Genomic DNA, 16390 nt, shown 5'->3' with positions numbered 1-16390 from the left:
AATTATCTTATGTGAAATTTCCTCCCTGTTTTTGTTTTCAAGCCTTTGTGTTATAGATTGCAAGTGATTTTATTTCTGTGGAAAATAGGAAGAACATTCATGGAGTCCTTTAGGTTGAAAAAGACCTTAAGATCATTGAGTCCACCACTAAACCACGTCCCTAAGCACCACATCTACACATCTTTTAAATACGTCCTGGGATGTTGACTCGACTGTCCAATGCTTGACCAGCATTTCATTGAATAAATTTTTCCCAATATCCAATTTAAACCTCCCCTGGCACAAGTTGAGGCCATGTCCTCTTGTCCTGTCTCTTGTTACTTGGGAGAAGACATCAACACCCACCTCACTGCAGCCTCCTCTCAGGTAGCTGTAGAGAGCGACAAGGTCCACCTGAGCCTCCTTTTCTCCAGGATAAACACCCCAGTTCCCTCAGCTGATCCTCATAAGACTTGTATTCCAGGCTCTTTGCCAGCATTTCTTGCATACTGAAAAGTTTTCATTCAGCACTGGCATGTGTTCTTACTTTAATTTATCTGGAAAAATGTGGAACTTCTTCCAGTCTCATTTAATGCAATGGTAGATTTATGAGAGATGCTGTCTAATAACAATGCCAAGAACAGAGCCAGCTGTATTCCCTAACCATTCCCTTGGCTAATTTTAAGCAGCATTTAAATAAAAAATGGCAAGAAAGATTTTAACACTAGTGAAATTGCTGGTGCATATTGAATAAAGCCCATCTAAAAGATAAATCTTCTCCCCCCCCCGCCCCCCCCCCCCCAAAAAAAAAAAAAAAGAATAGTGTAAAAAGAATAGTGTATTTGGTCTGAAAGTTACATGACTAATCATCTGAAAATGGAACAGAATTTTAATTGAGTAGCTACTGAGTATAACTCCCTCATCTTGTAAGCCTTTTATTTATTTTAACTGTAAATTCTTATATACTGTTCCTTCTTGGCAATTTATTGCAGTTAAATCTTGGGTGCAATGGTTAAGCTTTAATAAAAGAGAAATGAGTTCTTCTGCAAATCAATAATATAACTTTCAGCTCCTTTCCCAAGGCTGGCAATTACCAATGACAGTTCCTGCACATTAAGTTAAAAAGGTTTCAGATAGTGGTTTTCCGTGAAATATAAAGGAGCATTTAACTAGAATGTTGGGTGAGAATGCCTTTCAGAGTGTTGTCGTCTTTTTTTTTTTTTTTTTTTTTGTCTGCTCTCATTACTAAATTCATTGCTCTTTTTTGTTGTCATATCTGCAGATGACTTGTTAGTTCCACCTCATGATACCAACACAGATCTAACAGATGTTATGGAGCAAATCAACAGCACATTTCCAGCTTGCTGCTGTAAGTGTAACAAAATAAGTCTCTGAGAATAGTATTGCATTTGAGGCAGTCTTTTGAAGAAAAAGAAAATAATTCTTGTGGTATTGACTAGGGAAAAAATCTTCACTGTGATGAGATTTCTTGTCAAGATACACGAGCCCCATAATTGTATTCTTTAAAGTTCCTCAATAGACACTATTTGTGAAGGTAAACAAACAAATGTTCTCATGTTTTAAGTGGAAGTGATTCACTGTAAAAAAAGCCTATAGCTCCGTATGGAATTTTCAGCTGTGCCCCCATTAGGGAAAAGAGACGAAGAATGCCATTAGCTGCTGGTACAAACCTTATGTAAACCTAAGTGAATGTAGATTCAGAAGTTTTGAATACTGTTTGACTAGTAAAACTTGGGAAAAAAGGCCTTAGGCAACAGGAGGGGGACCGTAGCCTAGTCCTGACTGCCTGAACGAATTATTAAACTAGTTATTAAACTAACTGACCAGAGGAAATAACTGTTAACGCAGCACATAACACCTTTCAATGAAAGGTGTTATTTTATTCTGTGTCTATTAAAGAGAATTCAAAAGGAAAACAAATTGGTTTCCTGTGCATGGCTTGTATCAACCGACCTACATTTCCACTCATCCCGCTCCTTCCAGAGCGTTACCGCACTCGCAGAAGTGGGGAGCCATCTTCCTGGTTCCAGCAGTATTTTGTACAGATTGCGTTATTCACGTGTATTGTTTTTTTCAAATATGTGCATACATATATATCTTCACTTGCAGCCCTTTTGGCTCAGAAAAAGAGTAGGGAAAACTTCAATACATTCTTAAACTTTCAACAGTTCTTTCAAATGAAATGTAATAATGATGGTCAGGTTTAAAAGGCACAAGTGAGAGGGAGGGTCTTTATGCCCAGGCTTTTTAGAAGCACTGGGAGTGAACCCAGTTCTATTTTGGAAACTTGGTGAACCCTGTTAAAATACCCCTTTTATCTCCTGTATGTACATTGCTTGGCTGTGAAGAACTGCATCACTGAAGATGCACTTTGCATGTTTTGAGAAAGCAAATTAGGATGTAGCAAAAAAGGTCATTTCAGCTGTCCTTTGAGATTTTTCATTGAGTTCAATAGTTCAGAGCCTATCTTTTTGCAGATTAAGGATTTGATTCTAAGGAGCATCTCTTCTTGAAGTCAACAGCTAGTGGGACTACTCAACACAACTCAAGGGCACGTGTGTGTATACGAATCAGTAGTAAATGCAATTCCAGTATCAATTCCTGTTTTTGCAAATTATTGTCTTGCATACTACCTGGTCATTTGGCCCAGATGAATCTAAAGCAAATTGCCCTGTGTCGGGGCCAGCTTGACAATGATGGCTATTCTCTGCAATCAGGAAACATGGAGAAAAACTATACAGTAAACTAACATCCATGAAACTATACCCTGAATGAGACAGGAGGGGACTGCAAGTCAAAACCATGGCCCCACATACTTTCATATTGGGAGATGTATTTGAGCATTTAAGGTTAAAAGAAGTCAGTTCCAAATTTCATGTGATTTTTCCCTTTGTCATGGTCATGCTGCTGTAGAAATCAAATCAAACCATCATGCCCCACTTAGTAGGTACTAATTACATTTGCTTTTCTTCAGTCATTCTATAACATCACTTAATTGGGAGATTTACTAGGCGTACATGTAACTATGTAAGATTCATACACTGTTTTAGAAGCCTGGAATGAGGATTTTAGTCTGTCCTTCCCAACAGAGTGCATCAAACTCCATGAGTTTTGCTAAGGAAGGTCCATCATCTTTTCCTGTGGCTGTTTTGAGAAGGATCTGTCTTTCTGGACAGATAACTGTCTAACCTGTTCTGTAAAACTTCCAAAGACGCAGACTCCACAGACTCCCTAGGCAATCTGTTTCAAGAGCACCATTATATTCCTAACCTTAAAAACTAATATCATTACCCTTTTTTAATTGTATCCAAGCTAAATTTTATTGGAACAGCCTTCATGTTCAACATATCATGTCCATTTATTTAAAAAAAAAAAAAGGGAAAAAGCTATTTTTCTTACCACCTCATCCCTACTAGTCTCTCCTACTCTGACTGCAGCTTTCATTAAGGAATTACTAGCATCTGAGCCTTACATGGATTATTTTTATTCTATCTTGACTGTATAATAGAGCCAATCTTCATATTTGCTATATTTGGTTTTATGGGTTTCAGGTTATAATTAATCTTGAAATCGGTATTTCTACTTACTCCAAATATCCCTGATAAATCAATTATTCCTATAGTAAGGCACTGCTCTTAATGGTGGAGTTTGGGGTGGGTTTTTTTTTTGCTCCCTAGATCCTTTGATTATGCTTATAATGCCTCTTTTCCTTCCTTATTTATAAGATCGGTCATCAGAACTAGGCAGGTGTGCAACACAGTGCAGCAGTCTTGTCTGTGCAAGAGTGAGTTCCAGAACAAAGCATTTTGAACAGACGATATTATAATACACTACTTTATATATAGGTCTATATGGTCGCAAGTAATGAAAAAGAACAGTTCATAACATCTATATATTCATAATGCTATACATTTCTTAAGAGAAAGGTAAACTTGTGAAGTTACGCGTAGACCATTACAACACACTTCCAGTTGAATGCATATGTTTTTTTAAATAATATTTTTGTTCTTCTGTAGTACGTATTTTCCTAATACTGGCTTTGTTTTTAAACTGCCAAGATGCAGAATCATGTACATTTCTAAAGTTCTTTTGTTTTTTCTATTTGCAGCAAGTTTCACTGGCAGACCACAGGTATGAGACATGTTTACATACTTGCATAGTCATTGGAAGCAAAATAAGTTGATAAGTTCTATTAAAACAAAGTGGCTGGATATTTTTCTATATTTTTCCCTAGAAGTCTATTTGGAAGCTAGACCAACATAACAGGAAGACTAGATTCTGGAATATCCCAGTTAATAGAAAATTCCCGCTAGTTCAGCCATTGCCAAAGGTACTATGGTGTGCAGTTCTGGGATGTTGACCAGATGGAATCACCTTGCGTCTATGAGGGCCAGTTAGTTTCAAGCCAGCATCAGCTTGCAAGATCAAAGCTGGTTCTTACAAAGGCTTCCATGTAACCTTGTGCCCTGATGCCTGTAGCTCCATTTTGGGCGCTATGGGCACCAGGGCACAACGATCAAGAGCCACACAGCATCTTAAAATGCTGGATTAAGCTATCTTCTCCCAGTAGGCAACCACTTTACAAACTCAAAACAGAAATTTGGCTACTCTCAAAGTTCATAAAAATGTTGAAAAAAATGTGTTATTTAGATACTTGGTTTGAAAATCTAACTGGTATGAGGGGTCAGTTATTTTTTTGTTGAAAGTAACAGAAAGAAGAAAAACACTTGCTGTAGGATTAGGTTGATATTGGAGCCCATGTGTGCCAAATAAGGAATGACATAATCTTGTGTCACTGCAGAGTTCTTTGAAGGTTTCATTGTTAAATAAGTTTTAAAGACTACCACAAATTGCTGTGTGAGACTTCAGAAGAATTAAGTGGTAGGGAAAGAGTCTATTTATACCCCCAAATTGCTTCATCCTACCCATTAATCAACAGTTTGCAAGGTCAGATTTCCCCAGAATGAATATCTAAAAATTCAGAAATATTACTGTGGAAACACTTTCTTGGACTGTTGGATTGTCTTCCCAAACAGGAATTTCTGACGAGAATGGGATGAATCACGCCCTGCATTTCATTCAGTCAGCTTGGACTGTGTTTCAGTCTCCTAAGTTAAATTAGTGAATTAAACTAGGATTTTTCAGAAATCCTTCCTCTAAGCAGGCATGGAGGTAGCTTTCAGTGTTATCAGTGAAAAACACAAATCTTCCTGAAAAAGCATTTGATTTATTTATTTATTTATTTAAATTCAGGATGATTTCCAAATGGTGTCACTGCAAACTTACCCTTCCAGAACCATTAGAGAAGGCACATTTGTCTGTTCAGGAACAGAATCCTGAAACAGGAGCCTGGAAACAAGCTTCACATGTTAAGGGGCTGAGTCCAAATCCAGACTGTATACTCTCTGTTTTTACCACTTAGGCTTCAGATAAGACAGTAGTTTGCCTAAACAATTTTTTTCCATGGGTTCAGAACACGGAGAAGTCTTTAAGTCATATTTACTGCTCTGTAGACTAACATCCTCTGGACCTTACTCAACAAGAATTTTAAACACTGCAGTATAGTAAAATTAGTTTTCTTTTAACAACATCCCTCAGTGACTTGCTGAGTCTTGGGCCAATACAGCTCAATTTTTAAAATACAGGAGTTTTGTAAAAGGACACCGGAGTCCTTAACTGAACCAAGCCCACAGTAGTTAGAGCATTCTAACGTGTGTGAACACGGTACTGACATGGTTATTTCTTATCATGACAGGCAATGTAAAGAGTTCATTGGGACATTGACCAGTGCTTCCTGATGTGCAGTACAACCCTTTTCTACAAACCACCAATCGTGAGTTCCACTTCATCAGAAGACTGCATGGGACCCTGGGACATGCTGTTCGCTCTGACTGCGTGTTCTACTTGAAACAGTAAAACACTGAATACCCAAAGACGAGGATGTTGTTTTTATAGTATTGCTTTTTTTTTTTTTTTTTTTCTCTCTTCTTCTTCTTCCCTTTCTATGCAACTGTAAATTAATGAGCAGTGGAGTACTTGTCACTGATTTGTATAAATATACAGCCGGGGGAAAAGGGGCAGGGGCTTTATATACGTTCTTTTTGATAATCGTAAAGAGGACTGCATAAGGAGTTTGGAGCAAAATGTTACATTTATACATTCCTTTCAGCTCATTACTTTTACATTGTAAAATACCCTTAGTTATATTCCCATACATTTAATATTCTGTACTGATTATTTATATGCTAACCATCCGACCACACAAATTTCAGAATACCCTTGAATTATTTTCAGGATTGGCATATGAAGTTCCCATAATCTGTATTATTGTTACTGGTTAACAAAAATCGCCACTGGGTGCAAGCTACAGTATTTTAAGTCTATTAGACAAAGTAAACTCTTTTTTTTGAGTCATAATCATCCTCATGCACCAAAATAGTATTCTTAGTTTTCTTTTAGTTATTTCCAGCCAACACACTCCGTTTGGAGGGTTCTTTCTTTTTTTAAGGCTTACTTTACTTTTGAATCAGGAGATAGCTAAGAAGAGGACTTAGATGATAGCTTAAATTGTTTTTAGTAAGGTCTATGTTAGTGTAATTTCTCCAACTTTGTTCAGAGACAAAGCTTTGCTGTTCCCTGCTGTGCCAAACTTGCTTCAAGTTTTGGAATTTACAGTCTGTGAAGTAAAGCTCATTTCAGTGAGATCCCCTTCTCTTGTCTGCCTCTTGGAAATGAAGAGACAATTAGAAAGCCCTTTCCAATACTATTAGTGACAGAACATTCTCTTCAAAACTGCAATGCACTTCGAAATCCTTTGGCATTGTAGTCTTGCAACTCATCTTTATCTTTGAAATCATTTATTCATGTACTTTAAGTAGGGATGATTACGGGAAAGTTATGTCACTGATCAGCTGAGCTCTAGTTTTAAAATGATCATAAGATATTTTAATGTATTCACAGAGTTTACAATGCTGCATGGACAATTGCTTTAATTTCAGGACATACCTTTAATTGGTAAAACTGCATGCAATATATTTCACGTATAGTAGAGAGAAACAAAACTGTGTTGTTCTTAATTATTACTGAAGAGAAGAAAAATAATAATCTCAAGATGGTATTGGAAGAGTTGCAAATTCTCTACTGCTACCGAAAAATGCTAGAGCACGTTTAAGACAGCAGGTCAGAAATTTCTAGTGTTTTTGTGAAGTGGTGCCAGCTACACTGTCCTGCACCCACAGTATTCACTCCTGTACTGTTGCTGCTCAAAGAGTCATTTGGGCACAGCGCTGACCACGTTCTAATGTTGGCTCTGGTGCCAGTTCTTTCTGAACCCTTTGGCAAGTTATTTAACCACTCTGCCTCTGTTTTCCCACCTGTAAAATGGGGATGATAGTACTTACCTCTCAAAGTTGTTGTAGGGCTTGCTTAGTTGGTGTATGAAAAGCTCTATATAAATGCTAAACATTACTTCTGAGTGGAGCAAAATTGTCAAGGTGGAAAGAGAAGATGCTGGCCTCTATAAATGCTTCATTTATTAAAAATAAGTAGTGTAGTTATTTTGAGGAATAAAACACCCACATTTTACAGAAGAGGGAAGCCGTGACCACCTTTCTACCTCAGACCTATCTTCATGAGTAGTATTGGAAATAGCTTTATATTCAGTTCTCTGCAAAGTATATGGCTTTTATCAAACTACATCATTCTCTAGACAAAGAATCCTTAAAAATACCCCCCTACATAAGTAAAAAAATAAGTCTCAGTAGTGAATTCGGTGGCTTTTATTTTTGTTCTGAATATGAGGTTATGTATAAAGTTGTTTTTCTGCCTGTGTTTGTATGCATCCTTTGTCCTCTGCTGCCAAGTAAATGCTGCTTCAAACACTACATTGTAACATTCTTCCTCTGAGACAATAATAAATAAAAGGAATATATTGCAGTAACATGAGAAGAAGCATGGAGTTCTTTCAAGTTTTGTGGTCTTCAAGGATGGCATTTTTCCTTGCTAAGTGCTGAAAATTTCATTCTGGAGAAGATTAGTTTTAACATAGGAGTGCTGTGATAGTCCACGTCTATATGCTAGCATTTTCGGAGTGTGGTTTGCATTTATGTAAATGAGATTAAGCAGTGTTTTCTCCCCATAAATCTGTGCATATTTTCTCCACTGTTCATCTTGATGCTCTCAAAGGTCTTTTCCAACCTAAATCGTTCTGTGATCTTTAGTGATTTAGTCTGGAATACTTCTCAGTTTTATGACATAATAGGTTTGATCACTGAGAAGCGGACTGCTTTTATTTAAGAAATGTTATAAACACATATTACAAAACAGCAATAAAATAATACAGGAAGCCTTGTCAAATACTAGAACTGTAAATTAGTCTTCAAGTTCTGATGGCATTCAGTCAATGTACTCAGCTGAAGCACAGTATTAGGTAATAACATACTTTCTAGCCCTACCATGCATGGGTTTTAGGCATTTGTATTAAGCTAATGCAAGCTGTATTAATCAATTGTGTTAGAAATACTGTGCTTAAAGGAGGGAAAAAAATCCACAACCCTAACAATTCCATTTCCTTATAGTAACAGTTAGTGCTGTTTTCATGTTTAGTATTTATATTTTTTTTTATTCAAACTCTTAACAAATGGAAAACATAAGTATCAAAGTAATGTCGTTTTCCCTCAGCTTGTGAAAGAACACTTAACGAAGAAGTTGTAGGGAGGAACTGGGTTTTTCACATGGCATTTAAGCGATTCAGCAGTTAACAAGGAATTATAGAAACAGCATTATATTGAGTGAAAAAAGCTTAATTTAGCCAGATTAAAAATGTATTACTGTAATGGGCAAACTTTAGATTTATGCAAAAGACCAAAGTATTCTTTTAAACATTTAAAGTCCAAATTGCCCTTTGGAGAGATTTTGCTCATTACATGCTGTATTTTTTGTTCTCTACTTTAGTATAGAGTTGCCCTAAGAAAAACCTTCATAAAAGTAAATGTTTGCACCACTGAAAAACTGAGTAATGGATCCTGTTTACTGTCACATAGAAATTAAGATGTCATGCCATATGGCTGAGAATTCTGTTCCCACAACAGCAGCAACAAAAGTCAGACTTAGAAATCCAGCCAAGGTGTAAATTACTTACAGTGGGGTATTAAAAAAAAAATAAAATAATTTTGCAGGAAGATATCTGTTCCACCTTACAAGTAAAAAAAGCTCTCAGTAATCATCAGCTATATGCTATGTTCCTCAAAAAACATTCCTGGGGCCAGCAAAGGTGAAATATTCCTTGGCTCACATGTCTTTGAGAACCTATCGTCTGTCTTTAGTGTCTCTTAAATTTTCATGATGTGCCAGCAAAAATTACTCTTTGCAACTTACATCCATGCATTAGAAAGAACAGCTGCATGCAAGCACAGCAGCCGCCTTCAGAAGAGGAAGGTAGTGTTTTCATCAACTGCTTTTTTAAGCATCTCTGTCTGAGACATCAGTGGCGTAGCTGCCAGGAGTGGGCTGATTCAGCTTGTTTTCCCAGGCATCCCAGCACTGCAGCAGACTGGTGCAGCCTATACAAAGGCATCTTTTACACTGAAAACTGCTCTGTGTTAGTATGCTTATTGAAATGATAAACCATGAGAGCTGAACAGAATTCCTAGGTGCCAGTCTTAAAAGATAAGTACGTACACAGCAAAGGAAAAAAAAAAAAACCACCCACACCAAACACCACCACAACATATACACTATATCCTATCTCACTCTCATCTCTGAAACACAGTATTTACGGATGAATGACTCATGCTCATTAGTCACTCTATGTACAGTCAGAGAAGTACTTCAAAAATATCTAGTTTAATGACATCTAATAACTTTTGTTTACCTTGGAGAAACTATACTTCAGAAATACTTATTTCCTGACTATGGAAAGGAGAGCGTGGGGTAACTAGCTCAAAGGATGATGTCTGCAGCTTACAAATCTGATTTCTGGGGATAGATCCCACCTTGGTACTAAACAAAACCATGGAGAATATAAGAATTTTTACAGTGACCTGGTTATAAAAAAAGGATTTAAAAATAAATAAACCAGAAAAAATAAAAATAAATAAACCACGTAGCAACACTTCATCTATCTGTGCATGATTGAATTCCCTTTGCCCCCACGGTAAATGGTACCTCTTTCAATATGATTTCAATTATTTGGAAAATGAACTAAAAAAAGAGCAAGGAATGGACAAGATCCCTTAAAAACATTTTGTGTGTCTCAAACTAGATTTCATGGAGTTATGAAAAAAGCCACATAATCAAGAAAGGCTGTGATTATTCACCTGAATTTTATATGGAAATATGCAACCATTTAATCAAATACAGTAACCTTCCTGAATCCCAGCCCAGGTGACATGGAAGTCCAGGTGACAGCTCACATGACTACAAGCAGGAATATTTGGTGTGTAACCCTGGCCCTGCAAAAACAGGTGGCAAACCCATTCATTTTTCTTCAGTAGAGATGGCATTTTGCACATTGAAGGGCTAATTTTTATGAGCAGTTCACTGCAATTGTGCTTCTCTGTATACATTTTCCAAGTGTGACTGGTACCTAACCCACAAAGGAAGTTTTATGCATTAATAAATAAGAGGACAGAAGATACAATAGTAACCAACACTGATAATCCACATCAATTTAAATGCAAACAAATAGCAGGGAAAGCTAAGGGTTACCCAGATTCTCCCTCCTGAAAACTGGAGTGACATTTACTTTCTTCCAATCCTTGGGATCTTCCTCCAATTCCCATAACTCTCCAAAGATAATCAAGAGGGGCCTTGCAATAGCATCAACCAGTTTGCATAGCACTCATGGGTACATCCCATCAGATGCCATGGACTTATGTATGTCCAGCTTGTTTAAGTGTTCCCTGACCCGATCCTTCTCCACAAGGAGGACGACATCTCCCATGCTCCAGACTTTCCCTCTGGTCTCAAGGACCTGGGCTTCCAGAAGGCTGGTCTTACCAGTAAAGACCAAGGCAAAGAAAGGATTCAGTACCTCAGACATTTGTGTCCTTTGTCGCCAGGTCCTCGTGAGCACTGCACCCACGTTTTCCCCAGTCTGCCTTTTGTTGCTGTTAAAATTGTTGAAGTCCTTGTGGCCTTTCATATCCCTCAGCAGGCTTGGCTTTCCTAACCTCCATCCCTGCAGGATTAGGCAGTGTCTCTGTATTCTTCCTGGTCCCTGAACAGGCCAAAGTCTGCTCTCCTGAAGCCCAGGGGTGTGATCCTGCTTTTTGCCTTGCTCCTTTCCTTTTGCTTGCTCCTCTCCTCTTGGGATCCTGAGCTCTGCCATCTTAGGGTCCCTGCAGCTACAGCAGCCTCCAGCCTTCACACCTCGTACCCATTCTTCCTTCTTTCCGAGTAGGAGGTCCACACAGGGTCTCTCCCCTCACTAGCTCCTTGACCATCTATGCTAGGAAATTGTCATCAGTGCATTCTGAGAAATTTTCCCTCGTAAGTCTGAGGCCAATGCACAATACCCTGAAAAAACCTTTCGTCAAGAGGAGTATGACAGATGAGCAGGGAGGGACCTCTTAAACACAGATGCTTTGGTTGATTTTGTTTAATACCGCACAGTATTTTGGTGAACAGTTGCGAGGCATCTAATGAATGGCTGCGACACACAGACAAGCACACAGGAAGAAAAACTGTCCAGATGTATTTCTGTCTCTCCAGTCCCAGCAGTCCCTCTGGAATGGGAAGTGTAGCTCTGACCTACTTGCTTTCAGCAGGCTGCAATTACAGCGCCTATCAATTTTCTATAAAAATACAGATGTGAACAAATGGAAAACCTGAGTGGCTGAAACATGAGCAGAATAAGAATGTTATTTCATCCCCTAAATCCCAGTTCCTGTAAAGATGATGCTTGCAGGCTGGAAAGTAAAACTAGTTTAAGTAGCAGTAAAACATCAAAATAATGGTTGACTATTATGAAATATGAGCCAGGCTTTGTACACAACAAGATATACCATGGTATCCATCTGTCTGCTGCTTACACTTGCATTTTTTCCTCCCCAAGATATCTGCTTCTCGCCAAGGAAGGAAAATGAACGATAGCTTTAGCAAAAGAGAATTCTTTCTAGTTTTGAACTTTCTTTTAGGTTTCTCACAGTGCAGCTTGTGCTACCCAGTTGGTGGCAAGGGGCTGAGCCAGGCATCCAAAGCTGGACACAGCACCACATCCCCAGTCTCCCCAAATAACACTATTCCCTAGTCACTCCCTTGGTCTGCAGGTTACAGTTTTGCTGGGACCGTGCCCCTTTGCCAGCACAGCACGCTGCCTCCAGACAACATGCAAACCTCCACTGAAAAGGCAGTAGGGGATAGACGAGACCACTGACTTCCAGTATAATCCACTTAATATAGACCTCGGTAGCATTTGGCAAATAAACTCTTCTGATAACTATATACATTTGGTCATTGCAGCATTTTGGTTCTCTTTTCCTATGACTCATAGTACTTGTAACAGTATTTAGAAAAATGGGGTTAGGAGGTTGGCATTTTAGGAAATATTTATCTTGTTTATCTGCTTTTCTTCTAGACTTGCTTTCCCAGGCAAGGACTCACAGATATGGTTTTGGTTGGCTGCTTCCATTCGCATGTTCAGAGATCATCAGCATCCAAACATTAAAATCTCCAACCCAAACCCAGCTTTCCAATTTAGAATTCTGTAAGCCTGTTGATATGGTCGCTCACTTTATTTTTTATGACATCTCCCATACCTTATAAATTACTACCAAGTAGTCAAAACTGGTCCACTTTCCATTTCTTGGCCCAAAGCAGTGCTCCTATTGAAAGCTTCTTGGAAGGTTTGACTTAAAATTACAACTTTATGAATAGTGCAATCTCATTATACACAACTAAGTTACAGTTCTTCAAGGCTGATTACAAACACTCTCAAGCAAGATCTCTTCATGACACTGTTGATTTTAGAGCTCTTTATGATTCAATATAAACCAAACCAGGAAGGCATAACCATGCCTTTCCAAGCTATATGAAAAATTCTTTACCATACAAATACTGCAGTTTAAGCCTGCCAGCTTTGTCTGCAGTTGCTGCATTTACTTGTTAGTTTTTAACCCAGTTGCGAAGGAAAGACAAGGGATAAATTAAGATTATAGCACATCTGTTTCCACAGAGATTGGATAAAATATGGCAGTTTAGTTAATGCAGTAAGCAGTTTAAATGAGAGAATTTTTTTCTCAATATATATTGCCTGAATAGCTGATACAGAGAGATGCTTAAGAAAAGGAGCTGGTTTTGTTCCTAGTTTCTGATAGTAGTAGTTATACCTCTCTCAAACAATATGTACCTTACAGAAGACTTAGATTAAGTGACATGATTAAACCCAAGATATTTCACACCCATCTATTCTCCCCTCCTAGACTGGCAGAAGTGACAAGGCAAAATCAGAAATCTTAATACTATAATGATGCACATTTAAAAGTTCAGTCCTGTGGACTACCCTTCCATTAAGAAGTGTCTTAAGCAGCAATATAGATGATGATATGGCATTATTTCAGTTATTTGGTATATATACTGGAGACAACTGTGTATAACAGAACAGCATTATGCCAACAGTAGTTTAACAAGCATTTATCTATAGTAAAATAAAAATTATGGAACAAAAAATAAAAATCACAGCTGGTTCCTGTTGTGGTTTGACTCCAGCCAGCAACCAAGCACCACACAACTGCTCGCTCACTCCTCCCTCACCCAGAGGAAATGTAAAACTCGAGGGTTGAGACAAGAACAATTTAATAAGTAAAGCAAAGGCTGTACACGCAAGCAAAGCAAACCCAGGAATTCATTCACCGCTTCCCATGGGCAGGCAGGGGTTCAGCCATCCCCAGGAAAGCCGGGCTCCGTCACCCGTAACCGTTGGGAAGACAAATGCCATAATGTTGAATGTCCCTCCGCCCCATTTCTTCCTCTTCCCCCAGTTTATTTACTCAGCATGATGTCCCATGGTATGGAGTATCCCTTTGGCCAGCTGGGGTCAGCTGTCCTGGCCGTGTCCCCTCCCAATTCCCCGTGCCCCTCCAGCCCTCTCGCTGGCAGGGCCCCAGAACCTGGAAAGTCCTTGACTGAGTATAAACATGACCCAGCAACAGCCAAACCCATCAGTGTGCCACCAACAGTGTCCTCACACCAAATCCAAAACACAGCGCTGCACCAGCCACCAAGGAGAAAATGAACTGTGTCCCAGCTGAACCCAGCACAGCTCCTAAGCCAACTGCCTTGGCATGGGCCTCCATGGAGCTCACTCCTCATCATGGCCATCCTCTCCTCGCAGGAAAGGCACCACCAGCCCCTCAAGGCTCCCACCCCATCAACCACTTGGATGGGCCTTGTCCCCCCGCCAAGAAGCAAGGCAGGAGGACATCCCAGTTTGGGCTCCCCCTGCCCAAATGCAGGACCACTTAATATTCTTGCTCAGCAACACTTGAAAAGGAAAGCTGTGTTTCTCTGGTGGATATTAGCATCATAATGTAGATAATTAAGTAATAACCACCTTAGAAATGTGTCCTTATCTTGGAACAGGAGAAAGAACAGAGACTGAAGGTTGGGGCAATTATCTCATCCTTTAGCTCCAGGGAACCAAGCACCAAATAGGCATTCACATCAAAGTCAGAAAATAATTTGGCCAGGTACCTATTCCCACATTCCCATTGTAGTTTCTTGATTGATGATTACATACACTTATATTTAGCCTTCAGCCTAGCATTTACAGTGCCATATAGGAACTGACTCCACATTAAAAATTTATCTGGGAGTTGCTGCTTAATGTCAATATGATCTGTATTCGTGTCTCTGTGAGTGAGGACATGTGAGAAACACTGCTTTACTGTCATCACAAACTGACTTGTGTATGTATAAACACAGGGTCTGTCATGGGCTGATTGTCACTTCAGTTCCCAAAAATCTGTTAATTTACCTGGGTTGGGTAGGCAAATTTAACTTATGTGTTAGTATAGCATCCTGAAAAACAGCTCGCTTTAGAACTACAGCAAGAAGTTTTAACATGCACTAAAGAGATTTTGCTAGAGGTTTCCTTACTGCTATCCTCCTTCCCCCCCAAAAGCCCGAAGAGTGTTTGGGGAATAGGTGGGCATCTCTCTCTGCCTCCTTGCTCCCACAGGGCACAAGAGGCAGAATGCAGCCACTCTGCCCGCCCGAGCACATGCCTGTAACGGCTCCGTCCTTCCCCCAGTATTTCACCAGTGCTATATTATACTGCACATACTTTTAGTAAGAGTCAAGGAACAGATTTCCAAGCCCTCTCCCTGTGACATCTTCAGCAGATTTAAAACTAATGTAGCTGTGAAGGTGTTAGTGATAACCAAATTTCAGGAAGATTAGGTTTCCAGCGAGTAGTTAAGGACATTCTAGGTCAGATTTTTGCCTTTGGTGGTGGTGGCACACAAGAAAATAATATAATCTCTAAATGCAATCTGTTGTTTGGGATTTTGGGTTTTTTTGTTTGAGGGGTTTTTTTAAGTAAATCAAGCACTTTTGATATGGCATCAGACAGACTTTTCAGAGATGCTTTTTTCACAAGGACTCCATAAAAAGCAGAGCTACACTCTGGCTGCGGGTCCTTGCTGTTAAGACCTTGCCATCTGTGGCTGCCGATTTCCTATAACCCACTGACCTAAGGGCACCAGGCTTCATAATGATAAGTTAATTTCTGAGGTATTTACTTCTCAACTAAAAACCAGCACGCAGAAATATTAAAAAAAAAAGCACCAAAGGCTATTTTGACAAGGTTACCTAATCAGCCCCTCAGGGCCCAGAACCGTGGTTCTCAGAGATGCTGCCTATGCCAGAAGGCAGGCAGCATCTAGAAATCCAGATTCATTACAAAATTTCTCACGTGCTTTGAAATCTGCCTTTGGGCCTCGACAAGGGTTTCTCACAATAGCTCTGAGTAGGCGCAAAACTCATCTTCAGACTTGCAGTGGCCAACAAGCTTTCCTCATTTTACCTCATTTGTAGGTTAGACTCCTCAAGCACTCGAAGAGCCTTGCCACCATATCTGAGCCTTTACCAAAGCACCCCCTTCCTGGCACAGGTGCATCTAGCTCCAGGCAGCCAAAGGCATCACCTTTTTATTTCCTTTCTCAAGCAATTCAGGTCAAATTCCATAATACGGGCTTATCCACAGCCACAGATGCTTTGAGGTGTACTTTCTCCGCTGTGGACTTGTCCTTGGGCCAAGAACCCTTCAGAGGCATACCTGCTGCAGCACAGACAAACAGCCACAGACACTTCAAGATGTACCTGCTCTGGTGTGGACTTACCCATGGTCACAGACGCTTTGGGGTGTCCTGCTCCCACACGGGCTCACCCA

The 16390-nt window shown here is 39.5% G+C and overlaps 1 protein-coding gene across 7 annotated transcripts in view; it reads left to right on the top strand.

Moving 5' to 3' along the window:
• The window catches only part of UTRN (utrophin), a 413274-nt gene extending 405335 nt beyond the window's left edge, over positions 1–7939 (top strand). For all 7 annotated transcript variants that reach the window (XM_037392250.1, XM_037392248.1, XM_037392249.1 and 4 more), the window contains 3 exons: positions 1262–1348; positions 4109–4131; positions 5756–7939. In XM_037392250.1, coding sequence (XP_037248147.1) covers positions 1262–1348; positions 4109–4131; positions 5756–5764 — 119 coding nt within the window. In that variant the 3' untranslated portion in view covers positions 5765–7939. The remainder of the gene's footprint in view (positions 1–1261; positions 1349–4108; positions 4132–5755) is intronic.
• The last annotated feature ends 8451 nt before the right edge of the window (positions 7940–16390 follow it).

This window comes from Falco rusticolus, chromosome 6 (assembly GCF_015220075.1).
Source record: "Falco rusticolus isolate bFalRus1 chromosome 6, bFalRus1.pri, whole genome shotgun sequence".
NCBI lineage: Eukaryota > Metazoa > Chordata > Aves > Falconiformes > Falconidae > Falco > Falco rusticolus.
This window is presented reverse-complemented; position numbering and strand designations above follow the sequence as displayed.